The sequence below is a fragment of the Oncorhynchus nerka genome, linkage group LG2 (genome assembly GCF_034236695.1).
Source record: "Oncorhynchus nerka isolate Pitt River linkage group LG2, Oner_Uvic_2.0, whole genome shotgun sequence".
NCBI classification, from domain to species: Eukaryota; Metazoa; Chordata; class Actinopteri; order Salmoniformes; family Salmonidae; genus Oncorhynchus; species Oncorhynchus nerka.
Window position 1 is genome coordinate 46,353,369 of NC_088397.1, and position 20,283 is coordinate 46,373,651.

The 20,283-nt window shown below is 41.7% G+C and overlaps 2 protein-coding genes across 2 annotated transcripts; both read right to left on the bottom strand.

Annotated features, from left to right (window-relative positions):
- Window positions 1–1,602: 1,602 nt before the first annotated feature.
- On the bottom strand, window positions 1,603–8,451 carry LOC115136073 (leiomodin-1-like). Its single transcript, XM_029671472.2, has 3 exons — window positions 7,934–8,451; window positions 4,569–6,491; window positions 1,603–2,833 (listed from the first exon to the last, which is right to left on the bottom strand). The coding sequence occupies exons 1-3, from the start codon at window positions 8,192–8,194 to the stop codon at window positions 2,807–2,809; spliced, it is 2,211 nt and encodes a 736-aa protein (XP_029527332.2). The 5' UTR covers window positions 8,195–8,451; the 3' UTR covers window positions 1,603–2,806.
- Window positions 8,452–9,193: 742 nt separating this feature from the next.
- On the bottom strand, window positions 9,194–19,768 carry LOC115136079 (protein shisa-4-like). The gene is made up of 5 exons (XM_029671484.2): window positions 19,531–19,768; window positions 17,342–17,519; window positions 12,560–12,696; window positions 12,077–12,280; window positions 9,194–11,756 (listed from the first exon to the last, which is right to left on the bottom strand). Exons 1-5 carry the CDS (start codon window positions 19,604–19,606, stop codon window positions 11,707–11,709), a joined length of 645 nt encoding a protein of 214 aa, XP_029527344.1. The 5' UTR covers window positions 19,607–19,768; the 3' UTR covers window positions 9,194–11,706.
- Window positions 19,769–20,283: the final 515 nt, after the last annotated feature.

A 20,283-nucleotide genomic window follows, 5' to 3' on the forward strand; every position in this document is an offset into this window, starting at 1 on the left:
GAGTTATTTACAAATGTCCATTTAAACCACTGTATATCCACTCCACTTGAAACTTGTCATCGCTATCATGGACGTCCCTAAGGCAAACCACACTGAATTTGGTATTTATATCAACAACAAAAAAAGGAACTATTAACTAATTCTTTGCATATATGACGATAATGCACAAAATCATCTGCATTCCTCTTCTCCTCATGAACCATACGTCAGCTTCACTTCACTCTAAAGGAAGATATTTCTTACATTATAGAGTACTTGCTTTGTTATTCAGTTGATCTTGTGTCCTTTCTGTCATCCTGTGAACCCCATTCATTGCTGCTCACAGCTATATTTTTAATTTCTATTGTTTTATCTTCACGGATAACTTGTCACTAAAATAGAAATAAGCCAAGAAAAAACTCGGAGCCCTATGGCCAGAAAACAACTTGTGTCCCTTTTAGATTTGAATTGCTATTCCAGTTTTCCAGCTAGTTCTCCAAGTACTTTTTGGTTAAATGCTCTCCAAAAACCAAACTCTTTCTTTATTCTCTCATTTAAATGATTCAGGCCAGAGCTTTTCCTGACCACGTGATCTTACCAGAAACAATTATCAGACTACAGGTCTGATTTTCCACCTCTCTGGTCATATGGTTAGGAAAAGCTCTTATGAAGTGTAATTACAAAAGGCAATAATTTCTTAGGAGATTCAGGAATAGCCCACTGTTTGCATTTAATCCCCCCCCCCCCCCCCTCTCCTCCATTCCCTCTCCCCATCAGACTAGTGTTCATGTGGAGAGCCAGACAGACCGCTGGCCCACCTCCCATTATTAAGAACAAGAAAGGAATGAATCACTGTGCAAGTCTTCATTGAGAAATGACCAAATATAGGCATTTCGTGGATGCCGAGGCAGTCGAGACGTAAACTGGCCTGTCGCTATCCCTCTCAACCCCCAGTGTCAGATGTCAAAACATGATATCACATATTCACTATTAGAAGTAGACAGTTAAGTTCCCTACTTTTGTCAGTTGTGTGAAGGACATGATCTTGTAGGTGTGAATCTGTTGGAAACAGTGTATACTCTCTCTCACTAAAGGTCACATTCCATTTAGTGTTGTCAGCCAGACGTGTGCAGAAATGGAAATCAGATTGAAATACACACACACAACAGTGCATTAGATCATTAGCTTTGCTAAGGTACACTTCATTGCTCTGTGTGTGTGCACAGAAACCTTTCATTATAATCTATTTGACATCTTATACTTGGCGTGGCACACAGAATTGTCCATTTGGTCACAAAATGTCCTCTCACATCAGTTTCAATATCTTTGCAGGTTACAGGGCTCAACTGAGACAACATATCTTATATAGATATTGGAAATAATTTCTGATTCCGTCAACCAATCAATAGACAGACTGACATAGACGACTTAATATTTCTCAAGCAGTATAAATTGTATTATTAAGATATATTACATTGAAAACCGGGGAAATGTCCACCTGAAAGGAAAATATTGTATGTACAGGTTAAACATTCAAACAAAATACAGTAAATGTATCAGTTGCCTACTGTACTGTATTAGACTACCATCAAATAATGGACAGATGTGTCTCCATCCTGTATCTTCATGTAAAAAAAAATTGAAGATGTACTTGATTGTGAAGTTATTATAATAAAGTGTATTATATTACACTTTTAATTGCAAACATACCAGTACATTTTTTATAGGCTCTGTAACATATTAATTGAAGTCCAAAATGAAACATAAACCACATTATGGATACAATAGTCAATAGTCACTTTTAGAGTGGCAAACCGCTCTGTACAATATCATCACACTGAAAGAGACATTCATTTTGCTCTGCCATGGTAATAAAATAAACTGTTTTAAAATCTTTAGTCGTAAGACTTGACTTGTAGTAAGACATCTAGCCTGGAATATGTTTTCATTGTTGTCGCTGTAAATAGTATTCTGTGATTTGTTTTCTTTGCTTTTGACATTCTCATTTCTTTCTATGTTAGAATCATTATTTTGAGCAAAATGTATGAAAATATATTTATAAATAGCATTGTTATTACTAAACGTTGTTGTATAACTTTGTTAGTACTTAAAGGTTGACCATACTTAAATCCCCCCAAAACTTTACTTCCTTCCTGAGTCTTTCTAAGAAGACTGGGATTCTAGGTTGCTTTTTATGTGTAAAACTTTGCCTGAGATGTCAGTCTTGAGATTTGGCAATGACACACATTACAAACCACCCTTTCTCCCCCTGTGAATTGCTGAAATCGAACCCCATTTGAATTCCCTGATAATATGCCATGGAGAATCAGCAGTTTGGGCAAAATTCCAAGTGATTCCCTCCACAAACAAATAAAATGTCAAATTACCATCCAATATTTCAATGAATGTTAAAGTAGTTTTGTATATTTTTTTTTCATAGAATTTTACACGCCCCCACATCTTACATGCTTTTGTCACCGTATGAACTGCTTCATAATCTAGTGCAAATGACAGGCAAAGCATCAACACAGACAAAGGCAGACAACTAGGACCCCAGGGCACGTCCTGCTGCAAAACTCTGCCCTCTTCTCCCTCCACGGGGTCCCTGCGGTCCAGTGTTAAGTTTGAGGAGAGAACTCGTGGCACAGTGAAGGCTGTACATCCAATAGAAATCTCCATTTTCACTCTCTGCTTGCCTGCCTTAACCATCCCGCAGCACAGTGGTAAGACTGGGTGTCAGTCTGTGCGTGGGATGTGTTGGAGTTTCGATCCCCCGTGAGATCTGTGTCCTTCCTCTTCCTTGGCTTTCACTCTCCATTCCAGGGGATTACTGCAACAGTTTTGGTACCGCAACCTGTAGGAAGAGAGGGGAGAGTGTATGGATACTGTATGCACATACAGTGCCTTCAGAAAGTATTCGTACCCCTTGACTTATTCCACATTTTGTTGTGTTACAGCCAGAATTCAAAATGGATTAAACAGATTTCTTTCTCACCCATCTACACACAATATCCCATACTGACAAAGGGAAAACATGTTTTCAAATATTTTAGCAAATTTATTGAAAATGGAACTAATATACATAAGTATTTACACCCCTGAGTCAATAGTTTGTAGAAGCACCTTTGGCGGCGATTACACCAGTGAGTCTTTTTTTCGGTAAGTCTAAGAGCTTTGCACACCTGGATTGTACAATATTTGACATTTATTATTTAAAACATTCTTCAAGCTCTGTCAAATTGATTGTTGATCATTAATAGACAGCCATTGTCAAGTCTTGCCATAGATTTTCAAAGCAAATTTAAGTCAAAACTGTAACTAGACCACTCAAGAACATTCAATGTCGTCTTGGTAAGCAACGCCAGTGTAGCTTTGGCCTTGTGTTTTAGGTTATTGTTCTGCTGAAGTATGAATTATTCTCCCAGTGTCTGTTGGAAAGCAGACTGAACCAGGATTTTCTCTAAGATTTTGCATGTGCTTATAACTGTATTCTGTTTATTTTTCCCCCACAACTCCCAAGTCCTTGCCGATGGCAAGCATACCCATAACATGATGCAACCACCACCATGCTTGACAATATTAAGAGTCATACTCAGTGATGTGTTGTGTTGGATTCGCCCCAAACATAACACTTTGTAATCAGGACAAAAATGTAACTTCTTTGCCATATTTTTTGCAGAATTACTTAAGTGCTTTGTTGCAAACGGGATGCATGTTTTGGAATATTTTTATCCTGTACATGCTTCCTTCTTTTCACTCTGTCATTTAGGTTAGTATTGTGGAGTAACTACGTTGTTGTTGATCCAATCCTCAGTTTTCTCATTACACAACCATTCAACTCTGTAACTGTTTTAAAATCACCATTGGCCTCATGGTGAAATCCTTGAGCAGTTATCTTCCTATACGGCAACTGAGTTAGGAAGGATGCCTGTATATTTGTAGTGACTGAATGTATTGATGCACCATCCAAATCCTAATTAATAACTTTGCTCAAAGAGATATTCAGCATCTGCTTTAGAATTATTTACACATCTACCAATCAGCGCCCTTGTTCGTGAGGCATTGAAAAAAACTCCCTAGTCTTTGTGGTTGAATCTGTGCTTGAACATCACTACTCGATTGAGGGATCTTACAGATAACTGTATATGTGGGATACAGAGATGGGGTAGTTATTCAAAAATCATGTTAAACACTATTATTGAACACGGAATGAGTCCATGCAACTTATTATGCAATTTGGTAAGCACATCTTTACTCCTAAACATATTTAGGCATGCCATAACAGAGGGGTTGAACACTTATTGACTCAAGACATTTCAGCTTTACATTTTTTATTAATTTCTAAAACATTTCTACAAACAAAATTCCACTTTGACATTATGGGGTATTGTGTGTAGATCAGTGACACAAAATCTAAATGTAATCCATTTTAAATTCAGGCTGTAACACAACAAAATGTGGAAAAAGTCAAGGGTTGTGTGACTACTTTCTGAAGTTACGTATAAATGTGTTACAATCTGTGACTGAGCATCCCTGCCAACCCTAACTCTTTCAATGTCTATCAGCAATGGATCTTTGCCCCATCTTACCTTCTTCAGTTTCTTCATATTGGTATTCCTAATGGAGTCCAGGAGTTGGTCCCTAGAGTTCGTACCACCGGCTTTGTTGGCCTTATCATCCATCTTCCTCTGTGATGCGGGCGTCAGGGAGTTTCGCAGGGAGTCTATGTCCAGCATGGGGGGTGGAGGTGGGGGTGGGCCCCCAGGAGGAGGGGGTGGAGGAGGGGCCCCTCCTGGTCCTCTTTTTTGAGTCAACTTTGGGGAGGGTATTGGTGAGGGGTGTGGAGAGGGTTTAGGGGAAGACTTGGGGGAAACCCTGAGGAATCCCCCAGCAGTCTTGGGCACCTCCAGCATCCCTTTCTTCTCACCGTTGGCCTGGGCCAGCTTCTGCTCCTGTAGGCGCCGCTGTCGCTGCTTGTCCATGTTGCGGCTCAGGATGTTGGTCATGGTCATGCGTGGGCCGGCTAGCTCAAAGCCGTAGCCCAGCTTCAGGAGGGTGGTGTTGTCTTTCAGTATCTTGGTCATCTCCATCTCTGTCTTGCCTCCGCAGATGTGTCTCTGGTTGTGGAAGCGCAGCTCGGTGAGTGTAGTGTTTTTCTGCAAGGCCTGGATCAGGGCCATTATACCCTTGGGGGTGAGAAGGTTGGAATCCAGGTTGATGCTTGTGATAGACGTATTGGTGCGTAAGGTGCCCGCAATGGCGTAGGCCACGTGGTCATCAGCACGGCAGTTGGCCAGGGCAAAAGTCTTAATGTGGGTGTTTTTATTCAAGGCCTCTGCAAACTGGATGAGTGTTTTAGCCTTGATGACCTCCGAGTTGTTCACGTTGAGCTCTGTCATGGTGGGGTCGTTGCTGCAAACTTGCTCTATGAGGTCACTGAACATGCTGGAGTCCTCATCTTCTTCCTCCTCTACTTTGGTCTTACTCGGTGTGCTCTTGTTCGTCACACAGTTCCCACGCTGTTCCTCACCCTTGCTGGATTTTAGTCCTTCGTTTGCATCTTTTCCCCTTTTCTCCTCGGTTTCCCTTTTCTCTTCTCTTTCCTTGTCTCTAATACTCCTCCTGTCTTTCTCTTTTATACTTTCCTTACGCTTTAACCCCACATCTTTCTTATTCTCCTTACCGTCTTCTTTCGCTTTCTCCTTGGGATCTTCCTTCTCCTCTTGCTTCTCACTTCCGCTCTCCTTCTCGGCTGGCGACTGTTGTCTCTCAAGTTTCGAGTCAGACTTGTCCTTCCCTGGCTTGTCCTTCTCTTCCACTCTGTTTTTTTTATCGTCTGTTTGACTCGCTTCAACCCGACTTTGCTTCTCCACAAACTTTGACACAAGTCCCCTTGTCTTGTTCTCATCTCTTTTTTTCATATCCTCTTTTCTCTCTTTCCCCTTGATCGCCTCGTTTTCTTTCTTCTCTTGTAACTTGGAGATCATTTCCTTTGTCTTATTACTGGTGCTCAACCTCTTGTCTCTTTTCTCCATAAGCTTGTTGTCCTCGTTCCTCTCCCTTTCCTTGGCATCCCCTTTCTCTAAACTGTCTCGACTCTCCTGTCTCCCGAATCTGTCTCTAGACGTTTCTTTAACATCACCGTCCCTCTTCTCCCCTCTCCTGTATTTTTCTCGAGTTGTATCCTTTACATCGCTGTCATTATTTTCCTCTCTCCTGGATCTGTCTCCAGTTGTGTCGTTCACTTCAGCGTCCTTCCTCTCTTCTCTCCTGAATCTTTCTCTAGAGGTCTCTTTCACTTCTTTGTTCTCCTCTGTCCTATATCTATTGGACAGGCTGACCCTGTCCTCTTTAGTGCGGTCTGGTCTTTTGTCATTTCTCTCCTCCATCTTGTTCACTCGTTCTGTTGTGATACTTGATTGCCTTCTGATCCCCCTTCCTTCTTTCCCCTCCTGACTCAGGCCCATCTTCCTCAGGTACTCTTGTTTCCGGCTCTCCTTCTTGGGTTCCGCCTGCAGGAGAAGAAACATGACATAGGGACGTTTCCACGAATCGGAAAAGCATACACTTACATGACTTTCAATAATCTACACAAGAATCTAATCGTTTTCTACTGTCAAATCCAGTTAGAGTGATGTGTTCTCAGTCGTAATGTGCCTTGCCTGTTATGGTCATCACTGCATGACCACCAACAGCCCTATCAACATGACTAATCATATGCCTGTCCACCAGCTACAAATCAGTTTGTGTCCATGATGACCTAACCTTGCCTTTGCTGTTTCTAACGATTTACACAAAAACATGCATTAGTTCATTCATGTTCTCGAGAAATATCAGGTATTCAAACGAGTCTTTGTTTGTGCTCAACTTGTCTATGTGTGAAGCGTAACTTGTAGGCATGGAGAGGACAGTACGACATAAGCCATGACATAAGACCGCAGCGTGTAATGTAAACTTGACGTTAGACACCGCGTGTTTACAGTGTGCACGGGGGGAGTCTGTTAGTAGTGCAGAAATGCATTTGCGGAGCAGCTACTCTGAGTGTTTGAGTTGTGAGCCTTGCTCCATCTGTTTGGTTTGCTCGAGGCTGCAGCCCTGGCAGATGTTTCCTTAAAAGGCATTGAGCAGCACAGGAGCAATCAACCAAGGAATTCCATCATGCCGGGATTAAGGAGCTCCACAGGGCCCCGGATCCATCATTTGAAGTGCTCTTCTCTATACACGTCCAACAGTTATCCCCTGGCTCTGTTTTTCCCTACCCGGCGGGGCCCTGCGTCAAAAAAGCTGTCCACTAAAAACAAACTCAAACTCATCGTTGACCTATAAACTACAAAGCGACAGCAAAATCAGGCGACACTGTGCACAAGATTGCTTTGATGGCTGCATCTTTAAGCATTTTCTCTGTTTACCAAAGGGGACTTGTGCGAAGAATGTGAAAGGTATACATGAGTGTTTTCTTTCCTGCCATAGGAACGAACAGCAGCGGAGCACCGTTTGTGAACTGCTGGAACATCCAGTTGGCAGGGGAATATTTCAGAAGTATCATTAAAATACCCGTTTAAGGAACAGGAACGTAAATGAACTATCTTTCAGACATTTTTGAATTGTAATATGTTTATCTGGTTTCCAACAGCCAGTCCTATTGACCAGACTGAGGCTTGTTACCGTATAAGAGTAAATAAGTGAAACGGGTGGAGCGGATGTCTGTCTGAGAGGATGTGATTAACTTCCACCACTATCAGTTTTGTCAGTATCCCTGAGATTAAACATACCCTAGCAAAAGAGGCAGGTAAGGGATCAACCGGGTAGAAAAACATAGGATAAACAATTAAGGTGACAGATTGTGTCAGTAAAACATCTCACAAGGTGGACTTCAGGCCAACTCTGTCTCACACATAATAAACATGAACTGTGGGGGAGTTCCACTGTATGACTCGACGTTTAGTAATCATACCTCAATAGACTGTTCCTTTTGGCTGAGCTTCCCTGGACACTCCCGGCTGTCCAGCTTAGCATCCCGGTCCCGGACAGTGTTAGTGGCAGGCTGCTCTGTGGCTCTTTCCTCATTGGGATCCAGGTTGGGGGCCACCAATACCTCCTTCTCCAGCTCCTCAATCTGCTCAGGGGACAGGTTGGACAAAAGGACATCCAGGTCAGGGTCCTCGCTCACCTGCCGCCCTGTCCGCGTCAGTCCCCTCACCTTCCTCCTGGACATGGTCGCCTCTGGCTGGAGAAGAAAACACTCTCACAGCAGAACAGATGAAAAGACTTCGTAGCCTACAAGCTGTACGGTGTCTCCTTTAGAAAAGTGTGCTTTCCTAGTGTAGGAGCCTGCAGAATCTCCCCATGGGCCGAAGGTGGTGTCCGTCTCACTGAGAAGCCAGCAGAGGCCTCAATCCTGGTGCTAAGAGGGAGGACTTGAGACTGGGCTTGCAGTCAGGGTACCAGTATGGAGTGTGTTAGTCTATTATGAAAGTTGGTCTGAAAGGCTGGGACATTCTTTGAAATCCTTTGAAACTGCATGTCCATATTTAGTGCAGGGTACATAGTCCTTTAAAGGCAATGGGAAGGGCTGAGTTTATGAGAAATGCCAAAGCATGGTATAACACAGTGCTACTTCCTCTTTCATGATTACAGCATTAGTTCCAAGAGGGTTTGGTGTTCAATGAACACAGACAATTATAAATATTTTTTAAACAATGAAAGTTGAATTTGTAGGCTTTGAAGAGGTGTCTATTCTATTGAGGTGTTTTATGACATAGTTGAATGAGCTAATAACTAATAACAAGCTAATGACTACAAAATACGTGAGAAAATTGTTACAACAAAGTGCAACATCGTGTTCATAGGACATAGTTCACAAATATATTTTTTAATGTAAAACAGATTTTTCACTTGGCTGCAAAGTATCAATTTTAAGGACATCTAGTGGTCAAAATGCTGTAGTAAAATTGCATTACTGTCATAGCCTCCGCAATTTGATTCATTCAGTTATAAATTGACTGGGTTTGAAAGCCAATACTTACTTTTCTGCCTTCCAACTAGATTCAGAATCCACCTCTAAGAGGGCGTCATCACCCAAACTTCTCCTAATAAACTAAAGTTCCACACACTCACAGTAATGATATCATTGATTTCAAGGCGACACATCAAAAGGGTTGTTTGTTTGTAAACTATTTGAAAGCGCACCATGCAATACACGACAGTAGTCTGCTGGATTTTACATTTCAAAGTTATAATTTATGTTATTCGAAAGAAAAAAAACATAGCACTTATTGTATTACAATGTCTTACCATCCATTAAACAACAGACAACCAACAAGTAAGAGCTGGGAACTGTTCTACTAGTAACAGATGCGATTTACGCTCTGCTAAAATGTACAACAAAAAAAGAATTGCATTCAAAATTTAGAAAGTTTTTTTCAATTATGTGCTTGTGAACTTGTGATTTTTTTCTATTTCTGCTTACATTTTTACCTAAAATGTCATAATAGATGTGAACATGTTTAATCAAATAATACAAAAACAATTGTACATTTACATTTCTTTACTGAGACAATTGATTCAATTTCTTTGTTAGGAAAAGTATGTGAACCTCTAGATTAATCATCTGCATTAAGTGTATTAAAGTAGTCAAAAGTATAGTATTTTGTCCCCCTATTCCTAGCATGTAATGACTACATCAAGCTTGTGACTCTACAAAAACTCTGGATGCATTTGCAGTTTGTTTTTGTCGGGTTTTGGATGATGTTCTTCCCAATAGTAACCGAATGGGGAATGATGACTGGAGTAATTGTATTTTTAATTGAGTAGATAAGACGTTTGTAACCTTCTCACTTAACATCATTCATGATCTATTCATGATTATCCACCATGGCGGTAGCATCCACATGAATGTGGAAACGTTCAAAAACATGCTCTATATTCTTACCTAAAATAAAAGTGACTCCAAAAAGACAAGCTGTCACGTTTCTGTTGGGCAAAACATAAACCAAAACACTTTCAAAACAAACTGCAAATGCATCCCAGGAGTTTATAAAGTCACAAACTTGATGTAGTCACTGCATGCTAGGAATATGGGACCGAATACTACACTTTTGACTACTTTAATACACTTAATTAAGATGATTAATCTAAGAGGTTCACATACTTTTTCCAACGAAGAAATGTAATGTTGGATCAATTTTCTCAATAAAGAAATTAAAGGGTTCAATTGTTTATGTGTTATTTGTTTAAAATCAGGGTAAACTTGATCTATTAGTAAGACTTAGGTGAAGACCTGATCACATTCTAGGTCAACTGTATGCAGAAATTCTAAACAGTTCAAACGTTCTCAACCCACAACATGTTCACTTTACATGTTGACAATAAATATTACAGTAATCCAATTCAAATAATAAAATATCATTAGGGTTTATGAATAAGAGTATGTCACTGTTTTACATTGACACGTTTAAACACGGGCTGGCCAAGAAGAATCTGTATATCTATTGCACGTTTGCTTCATCATTCCTCTCTGAACAAATATGCTAAAACTCTCAAAATGATTCCATAGAAAAATCTGTTAAGAATCTCAGGGTGGGTAAAATAGAATGTCACCTGATCCGACACATTTGACCTGGGACGAGCCCTTCAGTGGTTACTAATAGTAAACTGTACAACATGCTCAACACGTCAGGCTCTACTGTACAGTTCAAACATCCTACAAGGGGCACAACAATGGCTCAGAGAAAAAGATCATAGCCAAAAATAAGGCAGTGTGAGGAAATGCTCGAAGCATTTCATGGTCAAACATTAAAAAAAAAAAGTTGTGTCTGTTACAACAATTATAAGACATGTTCAAATATTGTCAACAAAATATGTCTTGAAACAGTTCCTTGAATTCACATTGACACGAGGCTCAGATGTGTTATTTAAGTTAAATATTGGCTGGATATATTACTGAAAATTAACATTCACACAGATTCCACTAATAAATAAACGTATTTCTGACAACTTGAATACCATGACAAATTGGTATGTAGCAGAACATGTACTGTCTAACTGACGTTCTAATATACATAAAGTAAATGTTAATCTATTACAGAAGATAAGCTGAGCATGAGTTAACAAAGAAATCCCCACAGAGAGCTGACTAAAAGGGGTCCGACAGAGCGAGAGGAGCAGTCAACTATTCTGAGCATTCTGACTTTAATACAACAGATAAGAGTCAACCAGCTCTCATGCACACCCTGTTATCTGCAGGTATGACCCTCGCTCTGTCCACTACCGGATTAAAGCCAAGCAAACATGTGAGAAACAGGCGTTCACCATTCCTCAAGTCAAATGTCTTAAGCAGAGAATTCATGTCAAACAAAGCATGTGACCTTGAAAAACGCCATCTTGGGTTACGCTAATTGCGAGGGATAGATGTCAGAGTAAGTGCACGGATGAAGGATGCAGGTGGGTTAACCTCACTTTGGAATGGTGTGACATTTTCCACATTAGACTGTCAGGAGGAATCAAGTTCAGTGCCAGAACAGACAGGAGAACCCCCAACTCAGCATATGCTCCTGTTCCTTTAAAGGACGTAGAAAATAAAGGACAATAAAGTGCCTCTGGTTATCTTTCACGAGGCAACCGCTAGGAGAGCCGGAGCCATGGTTGCCTTCTTGTGGTCGCCTTCTCTTCTTGACGCAGTGCTTAGTTTGTTTCTCCTCTCCATGTACAGTACTTGCTTTCATCCCATCAGTGACCGGGGTGGGGAGTGTACTGTGGCGGGGAGTAAGGAGGGGGTGCTGCAACACACAACAGTAAAAGCTTTTTGTGTTTACTCTTCAGACACTGATATGGCATTCGTCTACAAATCACATCAATCAGTAGTTTTTTATTTATTTTACCTTTATTTAACTAGGCAAGTCAGTTAAGAACAAATTCTTATTTTCAATGACGGCCTAGGAACAGTGGGTTAACTGCCTGTTCAGGGGCAGAACGACAAATTTGTACCTTGTCAGCTCGGGGGTTTGAACTTGCAACCTTCTGGTTACTAGTCCAACGCTCTAACCACTAGGCTACCCTGCCGCCCCAATCATAAAGGTGTTTCAGGTTGTCCTCTTACCTCCCTGAGGGTAGCCAGGGTCTGCCATGGGGTACGGTGGGAACGGCCCGGGTTGCATCATGGGGTATGGCTGGGGCATGCCAGAATACTGAGGTGCCATTGGGTAACCAGGGTGCTGATAATCAGGATGTCCCATCACCAGCGGCTTGCCGTAAGCGTCATACATGGGCTCCACAGGGTAGCTGGCCATTGGGATGTGCTGGGCTGAGGTTGAAGCATATCATTGAGTCAATATAGGAATACGGTATACTGTGATGATCGCACTAATTCAATGAACCCCCCCACCCCAATTTTCGCCTTGTATAAGTCCCAAATTCTTTTGACAGTATAACTCCGTCTGACATAATAACATTCAAAAGCAGGCAGACTTCAAACCCTTTCCAACTGCAATTCCAAATGACAATTTTGCGAAAAACACCACATTGTATACACACATCATCTGTCATATTAACACATTCTGTTAGCAATTATCCATCATGCTACCGTCATAGGGAGTCCTGCCACGCTGCTGTCGTTGCTGGTAAAGGTAACAGCAGGAACACATGAAGCAGCACACCATGGTAGCAATGATAGCCACGAAGAGCAGGATGGACGAAGCAATACCAGCGATGGTGGTAGGGCTAGGAGAGGAAGGGAGGGGAAACCACCTCAGACTCTTTCTAAAAGCTTCCACAGAGTAATATCAACACATTATCTACTTCATTCTAACATTAAGTGCAAAAGTATCAATACAGCAATTAGCCAACTGTTTCATCCACAGAGTTACCCTGTGACCCCATAGTTCCAAGGTTCATAAACTGCTATCCAGTCCCATCTCTGCCTCAGCTCAGCTATTCACAAAGCGTCTCATAGTATAGGGGTGCTGTCCTAGGATCAGTTTGACCTTTTAGATCATAATGAATACGACGACATGGTCAGAGGTGACTGATCCTATATCAGCACTCTTAAACTGAGAAGCGTTATGAATTGTATTTGTCACATGATTCGTAAAAAACAGGTGTAGGCTAACAGTGAAATGCTTACATAAGGTCCCGTTCCAACAATGGAGAAAGAAAATAGAGAAATAATAGAAAAGTAATAACATGTAATAATACAATTAATAAATACACAATCTGTAACGATAACTTGGTACGGGGTACCAGTACCGAGATGATGTGCAGGGGTATGAGGTAATTGAGGTAGATATGTACAGTTGAAGTCGGGAGTTTACATACACCTTAGCCAAATACATTTCAACTCAGTTTTTCACAATTCCTGACATTTAATCCTAGTAAAAATTCCCTGTCTTAGGTCAGTCAGGATCACCACTTTATTTTAAGAATGTGAAATGTCAGAATAATAGAAGAGAATGATTTATTTGAGCTTTTATTTCTTTCATCACATTCCCAGTGGGTCAGAAATTTACATACACTCAATTAGTATTTGGTACCATTGCCTTTAAATTGTTTAGCTTGGGTCAAACGTTTCGGGTAGCCTTCCACAAGCTTCCCACAATAAGTTAAGTGAATTTTGGCCCATTCCTTCTGACAGAGCTGGTGTAACTGAGTCAGGTTTGTAGGCCTCCTTGCTCGCACACACTTTTTCAGTTCTGCCCACACATGTTCTATAGGATTGAGGTCAGGGCTTTGTGATGGCCACGCCAATACCTTGATTTTGTTGTCCTTAAGCCATTTTGCCACAACTTTGGAAGTATGCTTGGGATCATTGTCCATTTGGAAGGCCCATTTGCGACCAAGCCTCAACTTCCTGACTGATGTCTTGAGATGTTGCTTCAATATATCCACATAATCCTCCTTCTTCATGATGCCGTCTATTTTGTGAAGAGCACCAGTCCCTCCTGCAGCAAAGCACCCCAACAACATGATTCTGCCACCCCTGTGATTCACGGTTGGGATGGTGTTCTTCAGCTTGCAAGCTTCCCCCTTTTTCCTCCAAACATAACGATGATCATTATGGCCAAACAGTTCTATTTTTGTTTCATCAGACCATTTCTCCAAAAAGTATGATCTTTGTCCCCATGTGCAGTTGCAAACCGTAGTCTGGCTTCTTTATGGCGGTTTGGAGCAGTGGCTTCTTCCTTGCTGAGCGGCCTTTCAGGTTATGTCGATATAGGACTCGTTTTACTGTGGATATAGATACTTTTGTAGCCGTTTCCTCCAGCATCTTCACAAGGTCCTTTGCTGTTGTTCTGGGATTGATTTGCACTTTTCACACCAAAGTACGTTCATCTCTAGGAGACAGAACGTGTCTCCTTCCTGAGCGATATGGCGGCTGCGTGGTCCCATGGTGTTTATACTAGCGTACTCTTGTTTGTACAGATGAATGTGGTACCTTCAGGTGTTTGGAAACTGCTCCCTTGTGGAGGTCTACAATTTTTTTCTGAGGTCTTGGGCTGATTTCTTTAGATTTTCCCAAGATGTCAAGCAAAGAGGCACTGAGTTTGAAGGTAGTCCTTGAAATACATCCACAGGTACACCTCCAATTGACCCAAATGATGTCAATTGGCCTATCAAAAGCTTCTAAACCCATGACATCATTTTCTGGAATTTTCAAACTGTTTTAAGGCACAGTCAACTTAGTGTATGTAAACTTCTGACCCACTGGAATTGTGATACAGTGAATTATAAGTGAAATAATCTGTCTGTAAACAATTGTTGGAAAAATGACTTGTGTCATGCACAAAGTAGATGTCCTCACCGACTTGCCAAAATTATAGTTTGTTAACAAGAAATTTGTGGAGTGGTTGAAAAACAAGTTTTAATGACTCCAACCTAAGTGTTGGACTTCCGACTTCAACTGTACATATAACTAGGAATAGAGTGACTAGGTAACAGGGTAGATAATAAACCGTAGCAGCAGCATATGTGATGAGTCAAAAAAGTTAGTGCAACAAGGGTCAATGCAAATAGTAAAATAGTTAACCAATGGATGCTGGATGTTAATTTCTCTACCATAAGCCGACATTGTTTTACTAAATTTGGCAGTACGTCCAACCGGTCTCACAACAGCACACCGCATGTATGGCATCATGTGGGCGAGCGGTTTGCTGATGTCATCGTTGTGAACAGAGTGCCCCATTGTGGCAGTGGGGTTATGGTATGGGCAGGCATAAGCTACGGATAATGAACACAATTGCATTTTATCAATGGCAATTTGAATACCTTGACAAGATCCTGATGCCCATTGTTGTGCCATTCATCCACCACCTCATGCTTCAGCATGATAATGCACGGCCCCATGTCACAAGGATCTGTACATAATTCCTGGAAGCTAGTTATTCCATGGCCTGCATACTCACTAGACATGTCACCCATTGAGCATGTTTGGGATGCTCTGGATAGACATGTATGACAGCGTGTTCCAGTTCCCGAGAATATCAAACAACTTCGCACAGCCGTTGAAGAGGAGTGGGACAACATTCCACAGGCCACAATCAACAGCCAGATTAACTCTATGCGAAGGAGATGTGTCGCGCCGCATGAGGCAAATGGTGGTCACACCAGATACTGACTGGTTTTCTGATCCATGCCTTGTCTATCTGTATCTGTGACCAACAGATGCATATCCTTATTCCCAGTCATGCGAAAACCATAGAATAGGGCCTCATGAATTTTTTTCAATTGACTGAATTCCTTATATGAACTGTAACTTAGCAAAATCGTAGAAATTGTTGCATGTTGCGTTTATATTTATGTTCAGTATAGTAGTAGGTGCAGAGGACTCTTCTGCTTCACCTTTACAGTGTTTTCAAACTGGGTCATGCTCATTAGGACGAACGGAAAGCAAAAACAATGAGTCAAAGACAAGTTAAAGAACTCCAGAGTGGCACAGTGGTCTAAGACACTGCATCACAATTGTAGCTGTGCCACTAGAGATCCTGGTTCGAGTCCGGGCTCGCCTCTCCCGAGTCTGTACGGGAGTTGCTGTGATGAGACAAGACTGTAACTACCATTTGGATATCACGAAAAAGGGGTACAAGTTTTTAAAAGTACCTCCGTTTCACTCCAAGGTTAAATACATTTTAAAAATCACATCTTCTCCCTACTGGAAACCACCCTGATCTCCAGTTGGGTGTTACTGCTCCCAGTGTGCTCAGTGGTGTTAAGTGATGATGAAAGCTTTTTATGGTGTGAAAAAAATCTGTAGTGTTGTGTCCTCTCAGATGCAAGATCACTTACCACAACATTACACCAATCTCCGAGAGGGAATACAGAGTGACCACTAAACTGTATTGATACATGCCCAGCTAGCACACTGGGTCGAGCTTCAGACTCAGCCGACGTCATGTGGCCCGAGCCTGGGCCACCTTCGGCAGTATTACTTATGGCTAGGACGCGGGGATTGAGCTCGGGCCGATTCCGGTGTGAGTTATCTGGCCCAAATGTATTACTTGAGGCTCGGGGCGACTCTCTGTCGGATAATTACATGGGTTGCTTTATCTAATTAACATTTCATAATTTCACAATCCTCATTGTTTCTGTGATCAGAAAATACAATTAACATTTTAAAGACATTCTTTAAGAGTCCTGTGTAGTATTGTAGTATTTTGATACTTTGTGCAAGGCAATTGATAAGCGTTAAAAACTTTGTGGATGGAGCCTCCCGAGTGGCGCAGCGGTCTAAGACACTGCATCGCAGTACAAAACTGCGTTTCTACAGATGCTTGTTTGAGGTCCGTGCCGGCTGCGCCCGGGAGACCCATGAGGCGACGCACAATTGGCCCAGCGTTGTCCGAGTTAGTGGAGGGTTTGGCCAGCCGGGATGTCCATGTCCAATCACGCTGTAGAGACTCCTGTGGCGAGCTAGGTGCATGCACGCTGACACGGTCACCAGGTGTATGGTGTTTCCTCCGGCACAAAATGTTTTTTTTTTTTTTGTGGATGGGTTTATTTTTATGTATAAAATGTATAGTAGTAATATTTAAAATTACTAAAATCTGGTAATTTTATATACATTTATTTAAATTTGCATCTGGACACTTCTGGGGGGATTCTGGTAAGATGCTGGCAAAGTCAGCTGAATTCTGTTAGACGGAAACGATGTACTTGGGCCGATTCTGGGCAGTCGTTCATTTTGACTCCGGGCCGAGTCCGACACACGATTCAGGGCCGATTCAATCAGTTCCGGCCCCCCGGAAGAGGGCCGCTTCTGGGCGGTTTCTCAGAGAGAAATATAGTGCCGAGGGTAGCAATGTAATCAATTAGCAAAATATGACCCCTGTGTACTCTGACATTTAGTGAGCCAGTCACGCAAACACACACACACCTGAACTGGAAGAGCACGCAACGCTTCTGCTCCCTCTCCGTGATCCTCTTGAGGCCATCCAGGCAACAGTAGCGCTTGTGGCAATTCCCACAACAGAAGGTCATCGGGGGACAGGGGATACCGTTGTGCCACGTACCATTCTTATCCACATACCACAAGCAGTCATCAGTGGCACCCACTGCAGATACCGACAAGGAGAAACAGACAGAGCCAGACAAGACAGATTCAGAAGGGTGGACTGACGGAGGCAAAAGAAAGCTGATTACACTTGAGACTACTCAGTGGACTTAATATATTTAGTAAGACACCAAACAGCCCATCGGCTCCATCTCAACACATAATTACTGTGTAATTACACTTGGAGGTTGAAGAATGACACAGTAAAAATGTTTAGTGGTTATGTGCGTTAGGCTGCCCTGTAGGCCCCGATGCTATACATAGGTCAGGTGCATTCAACTCTGACCCTACGAGATACGGAGCCTGCTGGGTTTCTGTTCTACCTGATAATTAATTGCACACACCTGGTGTACCAGGTCTAAATCAGTCCCTGATTGGAGGGGAACAAATAAAAAAAATGCAGTGGAACTGGCTTCAAGGTCCAGAGTTGAGTTTGAGGGTAGAACAGAAACCGAGCAGGCTCCGGATCTCGTAGGGTCAGAGTTGAATGCACCTGACGGACATATAGCGTCAGGCCCTACAGGACAGCCTAATGCATGTAACCACTGAACATTTTTACTGTGTCATTCTTCAACCTCCAAGTGTAATTACACAGTAATTACGTGTTGAGATGTAGCCAATGGGCTATTTGGTGTCTCACTAAATATATTAAGTCCACTGAGTAGTCTCAAGTGTAATCAGCCAGGTCACAGTTGTAAATGAGAACTTGTTCTCAACTGGCCTACCTGGTTAAATAAAGGTGAAATAAAAATAAATAAAAGGGTTATAGGTAATTATGCCACTTGCATAGGTGCTCCACTACTTCCCAACCCATACTAGGGAGTTCCTGCTTCATTAATGTAATTTCCTTCTGGTCTAAGGGACTACAGATTAATCAACTAGGGATGTGTTGGTTCGCGAACTAACAGCTCTTTTTTGAACGAATAGCATCGGTGAAAGAGCCGTTCGTTTGGCTCTCTCATTTTACATAGTTACTACTGCTTTGAGCTCAAAACAACGATTACCTGTAGATAAATTACAATGATCTAAAGAGGGTGAATCCTCACTACAGAAACTGTAAATAGTGGGGAGAGCGAATCATTCTGGTACACGCTCATTTTTTTCAGATCTTTAAAAATTAAAACTAAATTATCCAGGTGATCTAATCATTTCTCAGGACAAAAATAATACGCGAACGTGCATTTCACGATCTGACAATGGTAGCCTACTTTTGGGGCTTTACTTTAGAGAGCTGCAATTTTTTCTTTGGTCCTAGATCGATTTTGAACGAAAAGCCCGTCGGGAGCCAAATGAGACGGCTCTTTTACATGAAAGGAGCCAAATAGGCCGGCTCACCGAAAATACTCGGAATGCCCATTACTAGAACCAACTACTAAGGAATCTGAGCCCATGTCATATGAAAGTATGTTCATTTAAATTAGGTCAGTCCCCATTTAGTGCAATATACTGTAAATATAATTAAATGAATAATGTAACAGTCGATGGATTGATCAATTGGTTTCGTGTATCTAATCAAATTCAAATTTGATGTTCCCCTGATCACTTCTGACAATTATTCATTGCTTTGACATCACTGGGTTCGAATACGGGTTAGACTATTTTGTGATTAATAAACATTATGTATACTTAATGAACGGCACATCTATTCGAGATAAAATGACCAAATATAGGCCAGAATAACAGTTGTCTATGTAGGCGTGAGACTATTTGGCTATCGTGCGTTTCGCATTTCATTCGAGACAAGCACTGGAAATTCTTGAATAAATAAAAACACAAAACATACATTAAGGTCTATAATAAGTATAGGTGACACATCCGAAAAAATGCATCATGTCTGGACACCCCTTAGTACGTCGAGGCATTATCTGGATACATTAGCCCCATGTCTCTAGTGGATTAGTCTACCGCTACAATTTATGGATACATTCTTGCAACACGTGTAAACTGTATCCAGAAATGTAGCGTAGTGCCGCGGCCTGTTCGAAAAACCAACCACCATCGTCAAGACTTACCCTGCCAGGAGGAGAGGAGGACGGTCATCACTGGCAGAGCCATAGCGATAAGGGACATTTTGCCTACTGTGAACATACTGTCCAAAATGATGAAAAAGTCGATTTTTGCGCAAAACCACTGGCAGCTTTAACAGCTATTTTGCTCCATACGCCGCTGCAAATGATAATCTCTCTATAATCATGCTCTAGTTGTGGAATTGCATGACAGACGGGAGGGAATGAGGTTAGTGATCAACAAGATCTGGGTAGAATGACACATCGCCCGTGACGCTGTTCACCCAGGGGTCAGATGAGACCAATGAGATTCCTTAGCGCCTCCCCGGCCTCCTGGTGGAAATAATGAACTGCACATTATTCCAACTGGCATTTTTAGAAGATAGCATTCTGTTCACAGCACACAGGATGAGAACCCTCTTGTTGGCTTCAGTGACAGCTAAGCTGACTATTACTCATTTGAATACAGCATACCACCTAAAAGTAAGTTATCCCAGGCCAGTAGTTTACAGAACAAAATCAGTATTTCCAGTACAATGGTTGTTTTATATCCAATCCTCAAAATTGTGTTCTTCCAATTCTTTCAGGTGTTGCATATTTCTATTATTGATGCAAATTATTAATAAATGCAATCACAAAAAATAGTCATAGCTGTCCTGCATTTTCCATTCTCTTTCACAAAAACCCCCATTTACAAGCAGGGTCAACTAAGAACTAACAATTATATTTATAATTGAGTATGGCAACTTTCCATTCATT